Source organism: Diceros bicornis, chromosome 2, assembly GCF_020826845.1.
Source record: "Diceros bicornis minor isolate mBicDic1 chromosome 2, mDicBic1.mat.cur, whole genome shotgun sequence".
In the NCBI taxonomy this organism is placed as follows: Eukaryota; Metazoa; Chordata; class Mammalia; order Perissodactyla; family Rhinocerotidae; genus Diceros; species Diceros bicornis.
The window spans coordinates 83,313,776-83,332,574 of record NC_080741.1 but is presented as its reverse complement, the minus strand read 5'-3'; the positions used below and the strand labels follow the sequence as shown (position 1 = coordinate 83,332,574).

The 18,799-nt window shown below is 52.8% G+C and overlaps 1 protein-coding gene across 1 annotated transcript in view; it reads right to left on the bottom strand.

The window, feature by feature from the left end:
• Positions 1-8,492: 8,492 nt before the first annotated feature.
• The window catches only part of LOC131421296 (complex I assembly factor ACAD9, mitochondrial-like), a 29,620-nt gene continuing 19,313 nt past the window's right edge, over positions 8,493-18,799 (bottom strand). Inside the window, exons 7-15 of the mRNA XM_058567968.1 lie at positions 17,340-17,415; positions 15,621-15,691; positions 15,238-15,357; positions 13,895-14,023; positions 11,634-11,708; positions 11,183-11,239; positions 10,497-10,625; positions 9,720-9,792; positions 8,493-8,785 (exon numbers count right to left, since the gene is read on the bottom strand). Coding sequence (XP_058423951.1) covers positions 8,685-8,785; positions 9,720-9,792; positions 10,497-10,625; positions 11,183-11,239; positions 11,634-11,708; positions 13,895-14,023; positions 15,238-15,357; positions 15,621-15,691; positions 17,340-17,415 — 831 coding nt within the window. The 3' untranslated portion in view covers positions 8,493-8,684. The remainder of the gene's footprint in view (positions 8,786-9,719; positions 9,793-10,496; positions 10,626-11,182; positions 11,240-11,633; positions 11,709-13,894; positions 14,024-15,237; positions 15,358-15,620; positions 15,692-17,339; positions 17,416-18,799) is intronic.

Genomic DNA, 18,799 nt, shown 5'->3' with positions numbered 1-18,799 from the left:
TGGCTGAATAATATACCATAGTGTGTGTGTGTGTGTATACACACACACACACACACACACACACACACACACACACACCAATCTTCTTTATTCATTCACCCATTGATGGACACTTAGGTTGCTTCCATGTCTTAGCTATTGTAAATAATGGTGTAACAAACATGGGGGTGCATAAATCTTTTTGAGTTAGTCTTTTTATGTCCTTCAGTTAAATACCCAGAAACAGAATTGCTGGATCATATGGTAGTTCTATTTTTAGTTTTTTTCAGGAAATGCCGTACTGTTTTCCATAGTGGCTGCACCAATTTACATTCCTACCAACAGTGCACAAGGATTCCCTTTTCTCCAAATCCTCACCAACACTTGTTATTTCTTGTCTTTTTGATAATAGTCCTTCTATCTATGTGAGGTGTGAGGTGGTGTCTCATTATGGTTTTCATTTGCATTTCCCTGATAATTAGTGATGTTGAGGACCTTTTCATGTACTTGTTGGCCATCTGTAAGTCTTGTTTGGAAAAATGTCTATTCAGATCCTCTACCCAGTTTTTAGTTGGGTTGTTTATTTTTTTGCTATTGAGTTGTATGAGTTCTTGATATGTTTTGGATATTAACCCCTTATCAGATACATGATTTGCAAATATTTTCTCCCATTCAGTATGTTGCCTTTTCATTTTGTTGATGGTTGCCTTTGTTCTACAGAAGCTTTTTAGTTTAATGTAGTCCCACTTTGTTTTTGCTTTTGTTCCCCTTGCTTAGTGTCAAATCAAAAAAACCATCACCAAGACCAATGTCAAGAAGCTTCTTGCCTGTGTTTTCCTCTAGGAGTTTTATGGTTTCAAGTCTTACGTTCAAGTCTTTAATCCATTTCGAGTTAGTTTTTGTGTATGATTTAAGATAGCGGTCCAATTTTCACCAATAAATGGTCCAAATAGCACCATTTATTGAAGAGATTATCCTTTCCCCATTGTGTATTCTTGGCTCCTTTGTCATAAATTAATTGACCACATATGTGCAGGTTTATTTCTGGGTTCTCTCTTTTATTCCATTGATCTTTGTGTCTATTTTAATGCCAATACGATACTGTTTTGATTACTAGAGCTTTGTAATATACTGTGAAATCAGAAAGTGTGATGCCTCCAGCATTGTTCTTTCTCAAGATTGCTTTGGCTACTCGGGGTCTTTTGGGCTTCCATACAAAGTTTGGGATTGTTTGTTCTATTTATATGAAAAATGCCATCGGAATTTTGATGGGGATTGTATTGAAACTGTAGATTGCTGTGGGGTGTTACTTTTTATTAAATGGTGAACAACGTATAGGAAAAATTGTAGAGGCTCTTGATGATATCTTCCTCTAGAGAGGATTTCATTTTCTTCTACCAGTCAAATGAAGGATAAATTCTTTTAAACAAGTTGGTTCCTGATTTGCCCTTACTTCTAAAGCATAGATTTTCTGAATTCTGAACTGAAAACCTAGGGTGTTACCAGGGCCCTTCCTCCTTGGCACACTTTGAAATCTGATTTTTGTTTCCCTAGTACAGTGACGTTTCCCCAAATATCTACTTAACTTTTGACCCTCTTAGTTGCTTTTTCTGTTTGGGGTCTTATCTGCTCCACTCATCTCATTCATGTGCAACTTAGGAATCAGCAAATACCTTGAGAGAAGACTGTGGGAAATAAAAAGGACTCAATGTGTTTCCCTTCTCTTGGCCCGATTCCTGGCCCCTGGAAGCCTGGCTGCAGCTTTGACTGCTCTCCAGTGACGTCACACAGATGTCCCTTCTCCGCAATCCTGTCAGCTGCTGCTGAATGTGTGTTGAGATGATATCGTTAGGTGCGTCAGTGTTCAAAGTAATCATATCTTCTTGCTGTCTTGTGACTTTTTCTCAACATATAATATCCCCTTTTGCCTCTTTTGATAGATTTTTATCTTGAATTGTGAGGTCAGATATTACGAACACCACTCTAGCTTTCTGATCCCTTTCTGCCTAGTTTATATTCTTCCTCCCTTTAATTTCAAATCTGTATCTTTTTGTCTAAAGCACTTTTTATAGACAGCATATTGTTAGCTTAAAAAAAATCCAACACGAGGGGCTGGCCCGGTGGCGCAAGCGGTTAAGTGCGCGCGCTCTGCTGTGGCGGCCCGGGGTTCGCCGGTTCAGATCCCAGGCGCGCACTGACGCACAGCTTGTCAAGCCATGTTGTGGTGGCATCCCATATAAAGTGGAGGAAGATGGGCATGGATGTTAGCCCAGGGCCAGTCTTCCGCAGCAAAAAGAGGAGGATTGGTAGATTGTTAGCTCAGGGCCGATCTTCCTCACACACACACACAAAAAAAATCCAATGTGAGATTCTTTAACTGGCAAGCTGAACCCATGTACTGATAACTATTAGATTAGGGTTTTTTTGGCCACCTCATCTTACCCTTTCCTGCTTCCTTTGGATAGATCAGGTTTTCTTGTGCTGATTAAGAAGTTAGACATTCTATCTTTGTTTCTAAGATGGTCATCCTAAAGACCATATTCATTTTTACATATTCCTATTGAATTCTGAAACTTTTAATTTATATAAATTTCCTTTATAAGACAAATAATACTTATAACCCTTTTATCTCTTCTCCTACCCACACCCCACCATCCCTTTTATATAATTCTCTAGAATTTCAGTTCTAGGTTATGATGATACTTTACTTTTCCCGGTCCATTTTAGACAAGAAAACTTTACTAGGATATTGGACACCATCACTTGCTAACTTTGTTTAAATATTCCTGGATTTTCCTCCTCCATTTTGAATTTTCTTCCAAGCGTATTTTCAAAGGAAGGTTCTTTTGTGTAAAACCTCCTGAGGCCTTGTAAACCTGAGAGTATGCCCTCCCAATTAAATGGACATTTTACCCGGATATAAAATTCTAGGTTCAAATTATCTTGTTTACAGTACCTGCTATTGTGGAGTCTGATGTGAATCTGATACTTTTTCCTTTACAGGTAGCCTGCTCATTTTCTCTGGAAGTTTTCAGAATTTATTTTTGCCTTTGTTGATCTCACTAATAGTGTGTCCAGGCTTGGAATTTTCCTTATCTATTCTGACACTCATTTCTTCAAATTTTCCTATTCTTACTTTCCCCCTCCTTTGGGGACTTCTGTTTTTTGGATACTGCTACTTCTGTTTCCATCCTCTAAACTCAGGTTTTCTAAGTTTATCTTTTTATCCAGAGCTGCCTTCTGGGAGCATATCTCAAGCTGATTTTTCAGATCACCAATTCATTCTACAGCTGTCTCACTTCTGCAGTGTATCTCATTCACTTGTGTTCTTTATTTCAACTATAATATTTTTATACCTAGTATTTCTTTTTCTTTGGTCTTACTTCTGCTTCATATTGCTAATATTTTCACTTATATCTTTTAAGAATGATTGTTACATTTATCTTAAACCCTTATCTCATTCTTTCTAGTAAAGAATGGCTTCAGCTGTCCAGCTTGTGGTCTTTCTTATATTGGATATATTTCTCAAGCAGCTAGTCACTCTGGCTGTGAGTCCAAATTCACCTGCAGACCTCAGCCCCAGGGCAGAGAATCCCAGGCATCCAGAACAACTGTTGACCACTATTTGTTTTCACTTCACCAAGTAACTCTTTCAGTCAGAACTTCAACTCTAAACTCTAGGCAGAAGTAGCAGAGGAGGAGGAATCTGTCTCCCTAGGTTGTCATGCACCCTCCACCAGCTTTAGGATTTGGAAGGAGCAGGGGACTTCTACTTTTATCAAGTCAGATCAACCCTCCCACTGAGGACAACTAGAAAAACTGGACAAAATATTAAATATTCTGGTTGAAGCTACGTGTGGGCTGTGACAAGATCCTAGCTTTGATAGCCTCTCTACCATAGTCGTCTGGAAGGTGCTCGAGGCCTGACCTTTGTCCCTCATCCAATGACCCTTGGCCTGCCTTTGCCTTCAGTCCCCGGTGCTCCAAGCCACAGGGGTCTTGTTGCCTAGACAGTCTCTTCTCTCATGTGTATGAACCACACATTTAGTCCTTCCCTTGATTACTTTGCACTCTCTTGCAGAAATTCCTCAAAAATTCCAAAGACAAGACACTGGGCTTGGCCTGAAGACATGGTTAATGTGTGCGTCAAGGTCACCATTTTGAGATGAGCTTTTTTCTTTATTTTTTAAAGCAAAGGGTGGTTCTTTTGCTGAAGTTAATGTGCACATGAAGGGTAAGCCTCATTGCTGACACTGAACAATGTAGAGTGGCAGCTCTTCCTCTCTCGTTTTCGGGTCCCAGCCACCTTTCTCTGCAGCATTCTGTTTTATCTCCTATTTCTTTCCTCGTTGCTATTTTCATTCAGAAGGGAAACCGACACATCATCTTGGGGCTGTGGAGAGAAGGTAACACTCCCCATGTACTCAGCACCGAAAGGCAGCCACGGTAAAGGCAGGCAGTTCTTGCTGCTTTAGGTCACAGTCTCCCCTGTCTACCATGAAAGCCTCAAGCCTCTCACACTTCAATTCCACCTGTAGCCAGGTGCTGTTCCAGTTAGTGACCTTAGGCAGATCTCAAGTTTCCAGTCCTCTGAATCCTGCTGTGGACAGTGAGGGGTTGGACTAGATGGTCCTTTGGCAGGGTTCTGTGAGGAAATGGCAGCTCCAGAATTGGAGAATTGGTACCTGCACCGCAGCCATGTGCCAGAGATCACCGCACTGAACACAGGCTGGCAGTTGGTGGTAAGGGGGCCTCGTGTAGGTGATGACTGGGGTCTCTTTCTTCAGAAAAATATCATGGCAGGGGGCCGGGCCAGTGGCGTAGTGCTTAATTTCATGCACTCCGATTCGGCGGCCCGGGGTTCACAAGTTTGGATCCCAGGTGCGGACCTAAGCACCGCTCATCAAGCCATGCTGTGGTGGCGTCCCGTATACAAAGTAGAGGAAGATGGGCACAGATGTTAGCTCAGGGCCACTCTTCCTCGAGCAAAAGGAGGAAGATTGGCAGGAGGAAGATTGGAACAGATGTTAGCTCAGGGCCAGTCTTCCTCACACACACACACAAAAATCATGGCAGCCTACCAGGTCAGCAATAAGCCTCCCCAGGCTGTGATGAAGGTGATTAGAATTTCAGCCCCTGCCAAAAACGCTGTCTATAACTACAGTATTCAGACCCTGAGTTCCAAGGAGGCGCTGTATCGAGAGATGGCCAAGGTGAGGGAGAGGCCCCGAGAGAGGGAAGCAGTCAAATGCTTATGCTCTGGATATGATGATGGCAGCTGGCTAATCCAGTGACCTCTTGCCTCTCTAAACGTACTGCCTGGGTGTCAGCAGGCGATCTCCTGTTGTGGACGAAAGCCAAGCAGCTAGGGGAAGTAGACAGGGGATCAGGTGCTGAGAGAGAGGGGTGTAGTGTTCCCACACTAAGTGTGAATCTGCACATGCAGGGGGGAACCGAGAGATGCTCAGCGTGTGCTCAGATGTGCCTGGCTGCAAACAACCGCAGGTTCCTCACCTCTAGGGGGCATTCTGTTGCTGCTTATGAACATCAGCTGTCACCCTTGGAAAAGGTGGACCAGCCTTGGCTTAGGCTTCTGGCACACAGTAACTTGAGAAAAGGGTTTCTTTTGTCAAAGGGGACAACAGTGTGACCCTCACAGGGCTGCTGCACGGTTCAGTTAGTTCCTGACAACATAAACAGTGCATCCAGATTATCATTACGCTCCCAGCTGTTTCTGACACCTGCCTGGAAACCTGAGGATCAGTCACCCGATCCAAGTCTGCTACCAGCCCTGCCATCCACGTTTGTCCCTCATTTCCAGGAACCGAGGAGGAGAGTCACATACTCACACAATTACCTCTCAGCCATGGTGGAGCCTCAGGACTCAAAGGAAGCAGAGAAGAAATCCCAGCAGGCCTGGTTCATGGCTAAGAGTCCAAGAGATAGGTCTTCATAGCAGCATTAAAAGTGACTGTCACCACAAGCTGCCACCCACTGGCACCCTCACAGAGCTGAATGATGTCCATAGGGAGGAGCAGGGCCTGAGGTGGGGTGTCCACAGGGACCTCTCTCTCCACTTACTGTTCCCCTGATTTAGGAGCGGAGGGAAGTCGCACCAGCTGCCAACGCACTGAAGCCTGGGCTGGATCGAGAGGTGGAGCTGGGACCGGCGCCACCAGGACTTCGATCTCTGTAGGAAGCCACCGCCTCTCCCGAGCTGCTCCCTTCTCTGTCACTGAAGCCTGTAACAGGTAACAGACAAGACCTCTGCAAAGCCGTGCCTCCTGAGGCTGTCGGCAGGCAGGAACTCGGCCGCTTTGTATCTTCAGCAGTAGCTGTTTTGTTTTAGTTGTCCAAACTTTCCGTGACAGGAAGTCAAGATTCAGAATGGGCCTGGTGTAACAGATTGCAGGCTGGGCTGGAACTTAGGAGACCTGATTCTAGTTCCAGCTGTAACACGAACTTGCTGTGTGACTTTGGCCAGGTCCCTTCACTGCTCGGGGCCTGGTTTCTTAGGTATAAAATGGGGAAGTCGGAAGATAAGTCTAAGGGCTTGCTGAGCTTCAACCCAGACTGGCCTCTTGACGGTCAGCCAACAGATGGGGGTGGAGGCTCTGGGCTTTACTGGGACCTTCAAAGTCCCTTCCAGCTCCAAGACACTGCCAGTTGTCCCTCTGTGGGGGAGGAAAGGAGTCTGGAAGCATGAGTCTTGCCACCAATGCCTCGGAGTCCTCTTCATCCCTCTGTTTATGAAGAGGGACCGCAAAATCATTTATAGGTCAATAGAGAACCCAAATCTGTTGGTTAACAGAGCCAGAACCTTTGTTCAGGGATAGAGAGAGAGAAGTTTATCTGGCAACAAGGTTTGCCAGAGAAATCTTCCCAGAAAGCAGGATCAGATAAACAAGATGAACTTCCTTTCTCCCCCGACTCCCGCGGGCAGCTGGTAATGAAACAGAAGAAGTGCTGACAAGCTGCTGAAATTGCTCTCCCCTCGCCTGGACCTTGCTGCCTCCCTTTAGGACAGGCCCCAGGCTCAGAGTCACTGCTGGAGTCCAGCCTAGGCCTGCCTCACTGGCCAGAGTGCTCCTGGTGGGCCCCACCACAGGCCTTCCCAGAACAAGTTCCCTGGGCATCTCAAGCAGCCTGTCCATACTGCTGAACAGGTATCACAAATGCATGCTGGGGCCTCCTCCCCACAAGCCGTGTAAGAAAAACTCAGAAATGGCAGGTGAGAAGGGGAGACTTGAACTGGTGGCCTCGGCCTTTTAAACTCAGCTGGATGAAGAGAGAACCTGCTGCTGAGAGGGGACTTATATGCCACCAGGCCTACAGCAGAAGCCCCCTTTCCTGAGTGCTGCCCGGAGGGGGCAGGGTCTGAACGGCCACTTCCTAAGCTTTCGCCTGCAGAGGAGCTTCACGTGGCCTCCTGTCCCGGCACTGTGCAAGAAGATATGTACTCTCCATTTTTTGCAAAATGCCTCCTTGCTAACAAAATACTTTAAGAACTTTGGGTTTCATCGGAAAGTTATTTCCAAAGTCACGATATCTGTAAACTTTTACCTTTTAAGTTACCAAAAGCCTGGCAGAATGCTCAGGCCAGTCCCCCAAGCCAGCTCAGCTGTCAGCATCCCCAACCTCCTCTCTGACTATTTCTGTCATCACACCAGATTGTGACTTATACTTGGAGGGAAAGAAGAGAGCCTGGCCTCCCCCTCCCATCTCAAGGCAACATCTATAAGGGGCTTTTTGGAGCCCCAGATCACCCAGGAACCAGACCATAGCTTGAAGCCTGCCAGCATGAGCACACTGGGACCCAGGGTATCTAGCAACTAACAAGAGACAAAAACCTGGAGAAGTGTAAAGGCCTATTAGTGCCACCCAAAGACACTTCTTGTCCTCACTTCAAGAGTGGAGGCCGATCCTTGTAAAGAAAGCAAACAGCAAGGCCTAGGCAGGAGTGAGCATGTGCTGCCATAGACCAGGCCATGCGGTTTTCCACCCATCACCTGAGAGGGATCCAGGACAGGGCTCACGACCCCCCATGGCACCATGGCCCTGGACTGGGCACCTGCCCCTTGGCTGGCTCTCACGCCCCTCTTCTCACGGAGCGAGGACAAAGGGCCCTGGAAGTCACCGCCAAAGGCTGGACCTCAGGCTCACACTGCTGTCCATTAAAGGCTGGCCGAGGAAAACGTGACAATACAGCAGAAGCTAGAAGGGTTTAGACAAACTGCCGTTTTATGTTCTTTTTTGTTAAATGGTTCCTGGCATGTGTTTTAAGTGCATTTTGCTCTTAGTTTGAAAGGATGACATGGACGCGGCTCTCAGGCTGTTTCTGAGAATACGTGGTCTAGGAGAAATGGCTATCTATGCCTGAAACAGGTCCCCACCAGCCTCAGGCCACGGAGGCAGCAGCACAAGCCCCAGTTTCCACAGTGACGTCTCCTCAACTGGCACAAGAGCCTCCAATCCCAGGTCTGAGCAATTCCACGCGCTCTCTCCATCTCTGTGGAGAACCTGGGGTCCTGTCAGGCAGCAGTGCCTGCGAGTCACAGCCTAGAAGAGGCTCCCTCAGGTCAGAAGAAAGCCCTTCCGGCGAAGACTGGGAAGAGACGGTTCAACTTGTAATAACCCCAAGTTCTCCGCCTTCTGGAAAAAGAGTGAGTTGGCCTGGGGGCAGGAGGGAACACCGTCCTTCTGCTTCAGGACGTCCTGTCCAGAGGGTGGGCACAGACATAAGCTCGCTTCTCTAGGACCTGTTGGGACACTTTCTTAATCTGTTCATCTAGGTTTTCTGGAGCATCTCGGGGGGAAAAAGAGAGAGGAGGCGATGCTTCTGCAGTGTGGTAATAGAAATACGGCTGCGGCTGGAGCACTTCTTTCCAGTAAGGTCTGCCCACCCGCTGTGAAGGAGCGGGAGGTGATACCCTCCTCAAGCCCCCGGAAGTGATCCTGGGCTGCAGGGAGAGGAAGGGACGGAGGCTTCGTTCCAAATAACAAAGGGCTCTTCCCTAAAAACGCCAGATATCATGGGAGTAGGGGTGGGGAGAGGGCACTTGCTCAAGGAAAGACTCCTCTGCGATTTAAGTCTGCTGGAGGAGAAACCGCTTCTTCAGCCTCCCCAGCATGTGGCAGTCATGGCAGCAGCCAGGGCCGGAGCTACACGGGATCGTGCAGCCCTCTGCTCAGCGAGTGCGGTAGCGCTGGCAGTCTCTCCGCCATCTCCTGGCGAAGGGCTGGGCTCTGCAGCAGACACGGTACAGAGCCTTGGGGCCACCGGGGCTGTGAGGGTCACAAGGAGAATTTGAGCTGGATGTTCTCAGCCGTGGCCAGGTGGCTGTGGAGGAGGAGGAGCAACTCCAGACAAGCTGAGTGGTAGGAGCAGAGCCCCTGCGCGGCCCAGGCCGGAGCCTGAGGCCCCTGCGAGAAGGGCAGGTGCATTTCAGCTGGAGCGCAGGCAGCGAGGCGGCAGGTCAAGTGCCTCCTTCCTTTGCGAACCTTCACTGGGCAGACGCCAGCAGGGCCCGCCCGGGGGCTCTGACGGCCCTCATCTGCCGCTGTGCTCCTGCCCGGCAGGCCCTGCTGCAGGGAAGCGCAGGCCTTACCAGCCTTCTCTCCAGGCAGAAGTTTGTGAGCAGCCAGCAGGCCCTGGGAGCCTGACGGTCCAGAAACGGCTCACTGTCAACAGTCACCTGGAATCGGGCCCTCTCCTCCCTCCCCCAAACCACCCCACTTACACCTGTCCAGCTGAGACAGGGTGGACAGATTCTGATGATAAGCTTCCGTGCAGAACATGTTGGCCAACAGAACCTGCCAGAACCAAAGTCAGAAAGGACGATCACTGAGAACCCTGGGATCTCTGCACCACAGGGCACACTCCCCCTCAGTGTCTGATCTCTGAGTTCAAAGAACTCAGTCTGGCAGCCAGACTGTGAGCTTGGCCAGGGTCAGGAGGCCTGGCTCAGAAGTCACACAGTCTTAGGCTCTAATTCCAGCCCTGAGCCAAACTAGCTCTGTCCCAACGTAGCCTCAGTTGCCTCCTCTGTGAGAGGGACATCATAATCCCCGTGGCCACGGGCTACTGGGGGACAGTGTATGTAAAGACCCGGTACACAGTAGGCACTCAATGTCTGCATCCACCCCTCCAGCAGGGTGAGGAAGGCAGACAGGGTGAGGGTGCTGGGTTTGGGACCCATCACTCACCCGCCTTCTTCTCTCAGGTTGGAAGACGAAAGCACGTGGCCCCTGTTCTGAGCAGCACAGACCCTCCCATGACCTCACCACGGGCCACAACCCGGCAAACCTGCCAGCCTCCAGGTCAGCTGCCATGCCGACCTTGCGCTCCACTCCCTCTGGGACCGCCGCTAGGCGCCAAGGCCCTTGATTCGCCCCCCAGACTCCCTGGCTGTGCCGTGCCGCCCAATGACCCCCCACCACCCCAGCAGCCTCGTTAAAGTGCAACAGGACAAAGCTGGCAGGGAGGCTGCCTGTGGGGCCGGGTGGGATGGGCTCACCTCGTGGTCGTGGTTCCGGAGCCCCACTCGGATTGAGCGGCTGGCACATGACAGCACGGCCGTCATGCCATACAGGTTGATGAGGATGTTAGCCACCCGCTTCAAGACCATCTGCTCCTCCACGATGGTCTGGGAACAGAGGCCCAGGGTGAAGACTTGCTGCCTTGGACCCCGCACACACACAGTTCCTCCCCTGGGTACGTCCTCACCCATCTCTGCGCCTCGCTTTATGCCTCAGGGGAGGGGCTAATGCTGCCCTGCCCTTTGCGTTGGGGAGGCTGGCTCATGGCTACCTTCTGTTTCCGCTTTGCTCTGTCTAGATTTGGGCGGGGGTAAGGCAAGACCAGGTCCCAGAACCCCGGCTGAGACCAAAGGCCGGTGCTTCATATCCCATTCTGCAGCAAGAGCCTCGGCCATCAGGTCCCAAGATTCAGGCCCAGGTGGCGCTGCCCCTCCAAACTCCAGGGAGCCCCCCTTCACCTAGAAGGTGCCGGCCCAGCTAGCTGAGTGGCCCCCGGGACAGGCAGCCACAGCCAGCCTCACCTCCCCACGCCCCCCTCCACTGTGACCAAGAGTTCTTGGTCCCAGTTCACCTGGGATCAGTTCACCTGGTCCCAAAGGTGGACACTTAGCAAAACATCTTGCAGGGCCTGCCACAGCCCCAGGTCTGGCAGGGGCGCGAGTACCTTGCCAAAGCGGAGCAGCAACGTCTCCACGGTGCGGCCAGAGTAATACACATTCTCCTAGAGGGTCGAGGGGAGCAGGATAGAAGAAACTGGTCTTATGTTGGTCTCTGAGCCTGGCACCTGTGTGAGGGGCACCTCTCACTTCCGGGTTCTGAAAGCACAGCTTCCTGCAGTGTGGGAGGCTGGGGCTGCCCAGGGAGAAGGCAGGAAGGCTGCCCTAGGCAGCTGGCCCTGTCCTCACCCACAGGTGAAGCCGAGCTCTGGAGCCTGGCTTTCAGGGCCCCACACTCACCACCCAGGCTCCCGCCTCCTTCCCTCCCTCCAGCCTCGTGAGCAAGGCCACCCCGCCCCATCCCGGGACAAGGCAGCCCCTCCTCTTGCCGCCCCAGCATGGCCTCTTCTGGGCAGGTGGGAGCCGAGGAGCAGACAGTGGGAATGGCACCTACTTGACCCTGGCAGTCAGGATGCAGCCCGCGTGCTGCAGGCCTGTCAGGGCGATGTACATCCGCAGGATCTCGTTGGTTCCCTGTGGCCAGCAGTATAGAGGTCAAAGGCCGCCCCCTCAGGGCAGCCCCAGTAGTGCCATGTGTGTGACTGGGTAGGCCACGCCACTGCCTACTCACCCACACTGTGGAAGCCACTGCTTTGGCAACAGCCAGGAGCAGGGCTGCGACTAGGGGGTCAGGGCAACACGTAGGCTACCACCTCCACAGAGACGAGTGGGGAGCAGGCAGATGGCCGTGGCCTCCCTCTGGGACCTGTCATCTCTCCCTGACAGATTACATGTGGGTGATTCCTTCCTCAACCCTCCGACTCTGCTTCTTTGTAATGGCAGAAACGGCTCTCCCCAGCTAGAGAGAGATGCTGATGCCCAGGACACAGCAAGTGCTGGGCCATGCTGCTGGCTCTGGTCCAGGCCAAATTCCCCAGAGAAGCCACAGACCGCTGAGGAGGGGCAGCTGGCAGCTCTGCTCCCCAGTGCCGGGTGTCAATACCCAGAGGGCCACCTCTTCCCTGCTGCCATCCCTGGGCACTGCCCCTCACCACCCAGGATTTCATCTGATCTCGAGGAGGCAGGCTGTGGGGCCTGTGCCCATCGTGCACGATGGTTGCTGTGGGTCAGAGGGGCAGGGGCTGGCCTGAGGCTGCACAGCCAGCACTGGGCACTGAGCCCTCTAGCCAGGCTGTGCCACTGACAGCGAGACTCCTGCAGGAGAGGCAGGGGGAGCGTGGAGGCTTCCAGGCTAACCCTTGCCCCGTCTTGAGCAGACTTGACGGGACCATCTGCTTCATGCCAAGGGCCCCGCACCCCTCAGAGCTTCCAGAACCCCTGCTGACCACCCCACCCAGGCCGAGGGGAAGGGGCCCTGGAAGAAGCTGTCCTGGGGCAGCAGGGCTGTGACTGTCCCAATGCCCTTGGGAAAGTGCCCCTTGTACCCTCAGGCTGGCTGCACCTTCTGTCCACTGAGGGGGAAGACACAGGGCTGGCACATGTGGGGCACACAGGGAACAAGAGCAGCCAATGAGCCCTTCCCCTTGGTGGGGGAGCCCAGGAGTAGAGCCCCACCTGTGGACAGTCTGAGGGTGCCCCTGGGAAACCACACCACTTGCTGAGGTGCCAAGCCTCGCACTTACCTGAGGGTCTGCCTCCTGCGCACCCTACATCCGTCCCAAGATCCTGTCCATCCTCTCTCCACAGCCTCTAAGTCCACCCCTTCCCTTCCCCTCTGGGCACCCTGACCTCTGGTTTCACCTCTGCAAGCCACCCCGACATGAGCTTTGGGGAATTTCCTAAAACACAAATGCCACCAAGTCAGTCCCTGCTCAAAACCTTCTTATGGCTTCCACCGCCCTCACAATGAGATCCAAATTCCTCTGTTTATCAGCCAGCGTCCTCCACAATCTGGCCGCTTGTCTCCCCTTCCCGTCCACCCCTCCCCCAGCCCTGCTGAGCAGGACTGGCTACTGCTCCCACACAGACTTTCTTATCTCCCTCCTTTTGCCTGGTGCTGGCAGGTAGGGTCCTACCTGGGCCTGGCACGTACTACTTCCCTGCCCTCAGCCCAAACTGCCCTCCTCTAAGCCTGGTCAAAGTCCTCTCTGCCCTCAAGGGCCAAGGGCACTTGCTTCATGAGACGTGGAGCCCCTCTGGGAGGAGGTGCACCTCGGTCCCTCACCGCACCGGTATTCCAGTGTCCTCCTCGGTCAGTCAGGCCGTCCAGTCAGACGAGTACCCCACAGGCGTGTCTGTGGCCCCAACCCCCTCTTTCTTCCTTGCCCTCAGATCCCCCCCTGACACACGTTCACTGAATGGACTCTAGGCTTAGGAACTCACGGGGGCTGGGCTGGGCAAGCCCTCAGAGATGACTCTGCTGAGCTGCCCCAATATCCTGAAAAGGAAACCCAGACCCAGAGAGTGAGCATCCGAGGCAGAAGCCAGGCCTCTTCCAGGAAGGTCTCTGCTTGTCCCACCACAGCCAGCCAGAGGCGACTGGCAGAGACCTGCAGGGTCGCCAGGAGAGGGTGGGCTCAGCAGAAAGGGCCCCCAGGAGTGGGACCCTGAGTGAGCTGCTTGGCCTCTCAGCCTCAGCCTCCTCCTCTGCAGAATGGAATCTACCCAGGGTTGTGAGGAGGGTCAAATGAGAGAACACAAGTCAGCCTGGGCCGTGGCGGCAGCCCCCAGGACCAGGAGGCTCGAGAGCGGGCACTCACCTCAAAGATGAGCAGGATGCGGGTGTCACGCAGAATGCACTCAAACGGGTAGCCCCTCATGTAGCCCGAGCCCCTGAAGATCTGCAGCGCCTCACTCACGCACTGCCAGGCGCCCTCTGAGCTGAACACCTGCCACGGACCCAGGGGCAAGGTGAGCACGGGGTGAAGGGTGCCGAGCCCCTTCCTACAGGAGGACCTCAGCCATGGGGGCAGGTGGCCGGGAGTGGAGTGGGAGGCCCGGTGTGGAGAATCAGGGCTTGGGATGAGACCAACCAAGGTAGGAGCCCTGTCATGGTCTCACTGGGTGGCCTCAGGCAAGTCCTTTTCCTTCCTCCACCGTACTGACCAGCTGTGGCTCCCCCGCCAACGTGACTTTTCATACCTGGGAGGCTTCCTTGGGGTGGAAAGGCCCTCTCTTCATCTTCCCCACCTGGGGAAGCTCCTGTCCTTTTAGGACCCACCTCAGATGTCACCTTTTCCAGGAAGCCTGGCCCACTCCCACCCAGCCCTGGTCGCCTGCAACTGGCTCCTCGGCACTGGAACTGTGTGGCTGGACACCTGGCCCCGTGTGGACAGGCTGTGTGTCTGTCCCCACGTGAACACCCCAAGAGCAGAGAGACTCTCAGACCCGGCTCTGGGCTGAGCTCCAGAAGAGGAGCTGCTGATGGGGTCCGGTGACCGTCTGTCATTGTTGACGGGTGACTAGGGGCTACAGGGAAGGCAGAAGCACCAGCACAGAGGCTCAACACAGCAACTCAGTAAAGCCTTACACGTGGTTCCAACCCGGTTAGGCACATTCTCCTCCCGACACTAGATTATCACTTCTAGGCTGGCATACCTCTCACCATTTCTCTCAGGAGCTTAATTCAGAGCCCAGTTTGAAAATAACTATGGGCACCTCAACAAAATATATCATAAAGGGAGGTTTTGATACCAAAAAGTAGGAAGGCCATATGCTCAGAATAAAAGACAGTCCTTCCCAAGAAAGCCCGGCTGCTATCTTACACTAATATGAAGTGTAACACATGCCCTGTATTTTCCCGTCTCACTACAGACTGGTAATCAGCTGGTGACAACTTAGCACAAACCCACTGGGAGACGCTGACCTGTCCTGTAAACTGGCACTCAACTGGGCACTGTTCTTTGCTTCTTCTCCAGAGCTATTCTCGTCCCCCAGCTGCGTCCTAGAGGCGAGCCTGCACATGGTGGGTATGTCATAAATACTGGGTCAACAATGAGCTGACCTATAAACTAATGAGAAGAGGAAGATGGCAGGCAGCATTGGGTCTGCAAGGCCACAGCTCAAGAGCTTTTCTGTCTGTCTCTGGCTGTGCTGGAGTTACCTTCACCATGGCAGCCTCGATGGAGTAGTCGGAAAACCCTGGTTGGTCCAGCATCCCTGCAGTGAGGTAGGCCATACTTTCCATTACATAAGCCTTCTGAGCCATCAGGGCAAACTTCTCCTGGAGTGTTCAGGAAAGAACAAGAAACAATCTGCATGTGCTGAGACCCAGATCTGCCCACCAGCAGAGAAGGGGACTAAGCCTAGAGTCTCAGTGCCCGAGAGAACCAGCCCGGCACTCACGGAAGGGCGGGAGCCCCACGGAACAGGGCCACATTGCGTCTGCTCCCCGAGCCACCGCAGAGGGGCACCCGGACAGACGCAGCACGCACACTTTTAACGCCAACGTGAAATCATCAAGCGCAGCCCTCCTAGCCTTGGTACCTGAATTAATCCAAATTCACTGAGGTTCCTGTTGAACTGTTTCCTTGTGCAGGCATATTTAGCAGTCATTTCTGAAGAAGAGCGGAGTTAGTAAAAAGAAGTTTTCTGGCTGTCCTAAGGCGCTTTCATAAGGCTATCATCATTCCCCTTCAAACACTTGGGCAGGAACCATGAGAAACGGGTCCACTGGGCCCAACGCCCTGAAAGACAGAGCCCCTTTCTAGCACAGCCAGGTTGGAGGAGGGACCGTCCACTCCTGGTGGTGACCGCGGCAGTGGACGTGAGCAGCAGCAGACTCTGGAGTCAAACCCAGGTCTGAATCTGGCATTTTTTCTCACCAGCTAGTAGTCTGGGCCAAGCAGCTTCCCCTCCCTGGAAGTACTACCGACCTCACAGAGTGGCTGGGAAGACCACGTGAGATGCGGGGGAAAGGCGCCCGGCACAGAGCGGGCCCACAGAAGCGCCCTCGACAGCAGTGGGAGCAGGCTCACACCTGGCACAGCTGTTCAGCACCAAAGCAGGAGGGTGGCCTGTTTTGAAAACTCAGGCCTGTGGCTTCAAGGTGTATAGCTGTGAACAGGCGCACCTCTGAAGGCACCTGAGTGAACACAGTAGCCTCCCCCAGTCGCCAGCACCCCCACCTTCCTCCGCCTGCAGTCAGTGCTCTCCAGGCACTTTCACAGGCATGATCCAAGTGCATGCCTCGTGATGGCTCAGAAGGCAGACAGATACCCCCATTCACTCATTGCTGGGCCTCGGGATCTCATCAGAGGTTCTACGTCATTTGGGGATAGGCTGACTATGAGAGCCCCCGTGAAGCTCTTGTAGAGTTTTCCAGATGGGGAAGCAGAGGCCCAGAGGGCTTCAGGGCCTTGGGAGCAGCACAGCGAAGTGAGATGAGCCCTGAGCTTGGAGTCTGACAGGGTCAGCTTTTAGCCCAGGGGCATGGCCTTGGGCGAATCACTCACCCTCTCTGAGCCTCAGTCCCCTCATCTGTAAAATGGAGGTGAGAGCCTAAAACAAAGCATCCCCATCCCACCTTGCCCTGACCTCTGAGGAACTTCATAAGCACTCAGGGGTATGCCAGCCCCGGGCAACCCCCAGCACCGGCAGCCAGGGCCCCCTGCATTTCCCTGCAGTCACCTCCACAAAGCTAAGATGGTAGTGACATTTCATGCCCAACAAAAACCCTATAGGACTGTTTTAGATTCACTGCCAAGGACAGTCCAGGTTTCTCTCGGGTATCCTAACAGAGAAAACGTGGGGAAGATCCAGAGGCCGAGGGAGCTGGGTTCCAAACCTGATCCCACTCCTGACCCACCCACTGTGCAGAGTCACCTGCAGAATGGGGACCCTGTGAGAGTTCACACTAATGTTCATCGGTGTCTGGCTCTCGCCTGGATGTTCCCTAAGAAGCTGAGTGGTCAGAGCAGCAACCCGCCTCGACCTCTGACAATGTCCACTCCCTCTCTCCCCTGACCCTCTGAGTAGGTGAAACAGAAGAATGTTGAAACGTGAAGACTAACCCTTTGGGGACAGACCGAGTACATTCTTTGGTCTAAACGGAAGCCCAGATCCTGAACTTCAGCTGGACCCTTTGTCCAGGTGGCCTGGCTCGGCACCAGCCCTGCCCCGGGGACATGGCAGAGCCTCTGGGCTGGAGAGGGGGCAGCAGGGCAAGACTGTGCCACGAAGGGCTCCTGTCTCCGACTTACCTACCGATCAATGTCTTGAGCATCCTGGCCACGGCACTGCCCGTGCTGAACCGCCCGCTGTTGAGGATGTTCGTGGCCACCTGCAGGGAGTGGAGGAGGCTCACTGAGACCCACCGCCAAGCGTCCTGCTTCCCCCTGCTGTGCTGGGAAAGGTCCCAGGGCCCCAGAAGACCAGAGGTGGCAGTCCACAACAGTGCTTATTTATTTTTGCCGGGTTTCTTGGAAATAAACGGCAAGTTTCTAGAGAATTCTGTGCCAGCATCTGGGCGGAGTTAATCATCCTGCTAATCCTCATTGGGCCAGGAGAGAGCATAGTCCCAGTGCTTCAAAACAAGGTGACTCAGTCACTGCAGTGGCTCTCATGAACATCCTTGGAGTCATGCCCCCAAAAGGCCGTGATAATCTTATTCTAAAAGAACAGGCCAATTCCCTTAGTCTTTAGGGGAAGGGAGTAGAAACTCAGACTTACTGGGTACCAGCTGCAAGCTACTTAGACTTTCCCAACAATGCTTCAGCAGCAGGATCCTCATTTTACAGATGAAGAACCTGAGGCTCAGAGGGGTGATGTGACTCTCCCAAGGTCACACAGCAAGCATCTGCCTGACATCTAGGCCTGTGCTCTCTCCACTGAACCAGCCCCTTACACTGACATGACATGCTCCTCCCCCACCAAATTCCTACAATAATGACATCTGTTAAGGAGCTGTGTCAGCTCCTCTCCTCTTTTTCCAGTCTTACCCTCCTACCTAATGCAGACAGAGAGCAGCTGGTGACGAGGGACAGGCACACACTTGTGTACACACTGCTTCCTCACTAGACTGTCCAGATCCATGGAGGCCTCTCCTTACACACCCGAAGGGGCACAGAGACAGACAGCTGACGAGGCAGCAGGCGGTCGGCGGTGTGCTGGTGCACTGAGAGGGGCACACAAGTCCAGTGGAAAGGGTTGTGTGTGTGTCTTCTGGTGTGGGCAGAGCAGATGTTAGGTAGCAAAGGCTCCCAAGGAGCCCCCGAGTGGGTCTACTAGGCCATCGAGGGAGGAAAGGCCGCCACCACAAGCCTCCTAAAGGCCAGTGTGACCTGCCAAGCCTCTGCTCAAGCCTGTGCTACCAGCTAGGCGGCCTCAAGGGGGGGCTGGGGTCTGAGGGCAGAAGGGAGCCTGTGAACCCTACAGGTTTCCTGAAAAGCTCAACTTCAAATATATTACTGCTTTTTACTGAGTGCTTGCTTATGTGAGGCTTGGACTAATAAAACATGCAACTGGATTTGAACTTACGATTACCTGTTAACCTGAATAGGAGAATCTCTCAAAACAGATCCTGTGGAGTTGGAGAGATTGAAAACTGACCCCACTACTGGGAAAAGCAAGCATTGATTCTAACCGCTCAGCCACGGCAGCTGGGAAATGTGGTGGACAAGGCCGCAGGCACCCCGGGTGTTGGGCCAGCCCCCAGCACTCGATGG